We start from the raw sequence: 4,504 nt of genomic DNA, 5'->3' as shown, positions 1-4,504 counted from the left end.
GAGCAGTGTTATGATAGATAGCTCTACTCGTGATCACACTGTCAGGCATAGCTAATCGATAAAAAAAAGAAAATCCACGCACGCCAGTTTGAAATATTATTTATTATAATATTTAATATATTTTAAATAAGCTTCTGCAGTTTAAGAGTGCATAAACTATCATTTTTAACGTTAAATAGAGAGAATATGTAGGTAAAATGCCTAAAATTGCAGTCATATGGTCATATCTGGTTACACTACCAGTCAAAAGTTTTTGAACAGTAAGATTTCTAATGTTTTTTTTCTCTTCTGCTTACCAAGTCTGCATTTATGTGATCGAAAAAATACACCAAAAAGAGTAAAACTTAGAAATATGTTTACTATTTAAAATAACTTTTCTATTTGAATCTATTTTAAAATATACAATTTTAAAATATAGAATATACAATTTTAAAAATATATATTTTTAAATACAATTTATTCCTGTGATTCTAATATTTTGATTTGTTGCTTTAAAAATAGTTTATTATTATTATGTTGAAAATAGCTGAGTAGAATTTTTTCAGGTTTCTTTGATGAACAGATCTTTTGTAACATTATAAATGTATATATCATAATTTTTGATACATTTAAAGCATCCTTGCTAAATGAAAGTATTAATTTCTATCATTTCTTTAAAAATATATATATACTGACTCCAAGCTTTTGAATGGTATAGTGTATAGTGTTATAAAAGCTTTTTATTTCAGATAAAAGCTGAGCTTTGGATCTTTCTATTCATCAAAGATGAAAAAAATTCACTCAACTGAAAATAAAAATAATAAAAAAATGTTTCTTGAACAGCAAAACAGCATATCAGAATGATTTCAGAAGGATCATGTGACACTGAAGACTGAAGTAATGATGCTGAAAATGTAGCTTTGATCACAGGAATAAATTACAATTTAAAATAGAAAGCAGTTATTTAAAATAGTAAAAATATTTCACAATATTACTGCTTCTGCTGTATTTTGGATCAAATAAATATAGGCTTGGTGAGCAGAAAAAAATTCTTTAAAAAAAAACATTAAAACTTCGACTGGCAGTATGACAGACATAATTGATTTAATGCTTTCATCTAGATTTAGAACGTGTACAGGGGATGTGTATATTGCACAAATTAAGAATAAAAAACAAAATTACAATACAATAAGAAATAGAATCAAAAATAAATAAAAACATAATGCCAAAAAATTAAATTAGTTGTACATGCTATAAAGTGACCCCTAGCGGTTATGATTCATCTTGACCACAGCAGTGGAATCATTTCATTTAATAAGGATATTTCTATTTTCCCAGACATATAGAAAACAATTTATTTAACCGTTAAGATTTACACCCTGTCTTCCACAAATTAGGCTTCATCTTCAGATGAAGTAACTTTGTGTTCAGATGTTGGCTTTTCATCACATTCCTTCTTCTCTTTTCTTATGTCAGCAGACCCTTCGTGCTTATTTATTCCAGTTTTCTTGTTCTCTACGTTCCCTTGTCTGTCTGCAGATATTGGTGGCAAGGAGGATCCCTATTAACACAGGATATGAAAAAAAAACTCAAGTCAGAGTATGCATAATGAAGTATGCACGAATACAGTTTATGCATAAATAAGTAAAAGCATAGGTAAAAATGTATCATAAATATTACGTATGCTCTACTGTACATTTTAGTAATAACATGCTCACCTGTGCTGTGTACAGACGCGGATATCTCCCTATGTTCTCCATGAGCTGCAGGTTTTTGAGCCATTGCTCTTGCCACACCTGAACGCTGTAACGGGGCCTACAGGTGGACAGACGTTGAAGGATACATTGATTCTCTTTAGTGATGCGAAGCAGCTCCAGCTGTCTTTTTTCTGAGCCAAGAAAAAACAGAAAACATAAAGTCCAATCTGTATATGATTAAATATTATGTCAGTTATTCAATATTACGTATACCTTTTCTTCAAATAGTCATTTTTGCAGTCAACTCCTCCGCTGGTCTGCATTATATGGGACATTTTATCTAGGAGCATGTGATTTTCTCTTTTGATTCTTGAAACCCGTTCTTCTTCAAGCTGGTTATGATAGATGAGAGAATGATGTATCAAATTTGTTTTCTATGCACACATTTCCCAAGCTTTACTTTTGACAATTAGGCGGTGTAAATGTCGACATCTGGTGGTAGCTCAGCTGTCCTACCTGTTTTGTCTTCAGCTTGACGAGAATATGGTTATAGGTTTTCGGTGGAGTTGTGTTGATAGTTGGTTTTGCGGATTTAACCTGGAAATATTATGCATATGATACGTTTATGCTGTAGTTTGTTTATTACAACCAAATTATTTATAACACTAAATACAAAGAAGCACGTGATAAACTCTCAGTATTAACCTGTATGTGTTTTGGCTAACAGGTCATATTCCTCACAAAAAGGGTGCCATGGTATCATATCTAAAACATTAAAAACATATCTCAATTAAGCCATTTGCCATTTTACCTTGTTCCTGTGCATCTCATAGCAGTTTTTGTCCCATCTGTATTGCAGATATTTATTAACACAGGGCAGAACGGGTTGGTAAGCTTGATGTTGCATTACTTTGCTTCGCTACAGCCTGAATCCACCTGCACCAAAAGCCACAATGAGCAGAGATATGAGTTCAGCTTGAGTTTTGAGTCAGTCATGTGGTTGTTGCCATGGCAGCCATTCAGAAAGAAAGTGCAGCTTTGCTGGTCTACATTTATGAAATGATACTCTCTGAGACAGCCACTGTAAATGGGACCCATTCATTCAGTTTGATGAACATTTATTTTCCTAAATGCATCTGCCTGCCTTTTGCCTGCTATTAAAACTTTCCTAAGAAGTTAAACCCAGCAGCTCCATTAAGAGGGCACCCTCACCCATTTAAAGGTTGGCCTACATAGTGTCCTTGTCCGATATGAATATTCTGTGTCCTGCAGGGCTCTGTTGTTTTAGCAGAGCACCATGCATGGGAAAGCTGGAAGAACTCTAATATACTGTTTGTGATCCCAACAGAATTCAAGCAACCTTTTAATCTTATGTAACCTTTTAAGAGGTGGCACAGATCTCAAGTGCAAGCAAAGGCTAATGTTATGTGGTGTTTTGTGATTTCTATCTCAAGGACAGTGAGAGTGGAGACTGTCCCAGCTTTCATTGCCTTTGTCATTTGACATTCATCTGAAGAAGATGTGGGTGATTGTAAGTAGATTATTTCTGGTCACAATAATAATATCATCTTCACATACAATATGTAATTCTCACAATTAAGTTAGTTTATTAGTTAAATTAAGCTGCAGGTAACCACAGTGTGCCATTGTTTTCATGACACGTCATCAATCAGCCATACTGGTGGCTCTGAACCCAAACAATGCCACTGAACCAAATGAAACTTGCATATTTTTCTGATTATTGCTGCTGAAAATGGTTAATCACTGTCATGTTTTGGGCTGTACTAATCAGTTGGACTGGGAAAAACATTTGGAGTACTTTAGACTGCTGAAAGTTATAACAAATCAAGGAGAAGAGTGAAAAAAAACTGTCTGAGGAACAAAAAGCATTTGTGTTTGGCCAAACTGAACCAGGATTTCCAGGGCAAGAATCTTGACAACATTCATGTTTGTTCTTATTAATTCCGGTCAGGTAGGTGAAATATTAGGCTAATATCTTAATTAATACTGCTTGTATGTATCTTTACCACCTATTAACTTTAGTTTGTCAAAATGTTGCACCCTTCCCTGCTTACTAAGGCCTTCTCTATATGATTTAGTAGCTTCCACACATTAGCAGAAAAACATATTCAGTAGTACATTAACCGTGCAATTCTGCTGTTGTTTACATCCGAGTATCTCCAATATGACCACACACCGGGTTAACTGACCAAATCGTGGCGTAAGTGCAAACCCTCTATACAGCCATGTCGCATGGCTTCAAAATAATAAAATATATAAACCTTAAAATTAATATAATTTTTAATAAATATCATATATCGATATCTTTGTCTTACTATTGTTTCGTCTGTTAAGGGTGATTTCCATTGAAAGCGCTGCTCAGTGCATTTGTTCGCAGCGTTGAAAGTAAAATAACTTCTTTGTTTACAACCCGGCTTCAGTCTCTTTCAATATAAAAGTCTTTACTGCTGACTCACTCATAAAAACATTCTTTTGTTGCCATCTAACAGCAGAATAATAACTTAAATCATCATCACAAACGCACAGTATTTCTCGATACTAAATACTATTATTAAATACTTCTATTATTTATATAAAATATTATTTATTGAATAATGTTACTTAATAAACAACAGCAACAGCCAACATAAAAGTTGCTAGGCAATTCAGTCAAAAGTACAAAGGCAGCGCTTTGATACATGGCATTAAATTTATGTAAAATATAACGTGATGGGATTTTGCCCTCAGCCAAATCTGTTTTCTCTGGAACAATTAGTAGATTAATGAGACGAAAGTTTGCCTGTTAGATTTACCCAAAACAAATTATA

At 33.5% G+C, this 4,504-nt stretch overlaps 1 protein-coding gene across 1 annotated transcript; it reads right to left on the bottom strand.

Moving 5' to 3' along the window:
* Positions 1–97: 97 nt before the first annotated feature.
* Positions 98–4,111, bottom strand: cfap97d2 (CFAP97 domain containing 2). The gene is made up of 6 exons (XM_051119136.1): positions 4,013–4,111; positions 2,488–2,612; positions 2,193–2,273; positions 1,950–2,068; positions 1,698–1,878; positions 98–1,540 (listed from the first exon to the last, which is right to left on the bottom strand). Exons 2-6 carry the CDS (start codon positions 2,581–2,583, stop codon positions 1,373–1,375), a joined length of 645 nt encoding a protein of 214 aa, XP_050975093.1. The 5' UTR covers positions 2,584–2,612; positions 4,013–4,111; the 3' UTR covers positions 98–1,372.
* Between the last annotated feature and the right edge of the window lie 393 nt (positions 4,112–4,504).

This window comes from Labeo rohita, chromosome 9 (assembly GCF_022985175.1).
Source record: "Labeo rohita strain BAU-BD-2019 chromosome 9, IGBB_LRoh.1.0, whole genome shotgun sequence".
Lineage (NCBI taxonomy): Eukaryota > Metazoa > Chordata > Actinopteri > Cypriniformes > Cyprinidae > Labeo > Labeo rohita.
The sequence above is the reverse complement of the archived record's forward strand: the minus strand, read 5'-3'. Positions and strand labels throughout refer to the sequence as shown.

Bases quoted from the DNA above. Each gene is read 5' to 3' on its own strand.
- cfap97d2 (XM_051119136.1), bottom strand. From the start codon at position 2,583: ATGCAACATCAAGCTTACCAACCCGTTCTGCCCTGTGTTAATAAATAT. The intron at 2,069-2,192 runs GTAGGACAGCTG...TATCATAACCAG, and splicing joins TCAAGCTGAAGACAAAACAG to CTTGAAGAAGAACGGGTTTC. The intron at 1,879-1,949 runs GTATACGTAATA...TTTTCTGTTTTT, and splicing joins AATGACTATTTGAAGAAAAG to TCTTGGCTCAGAAAAAAGAC.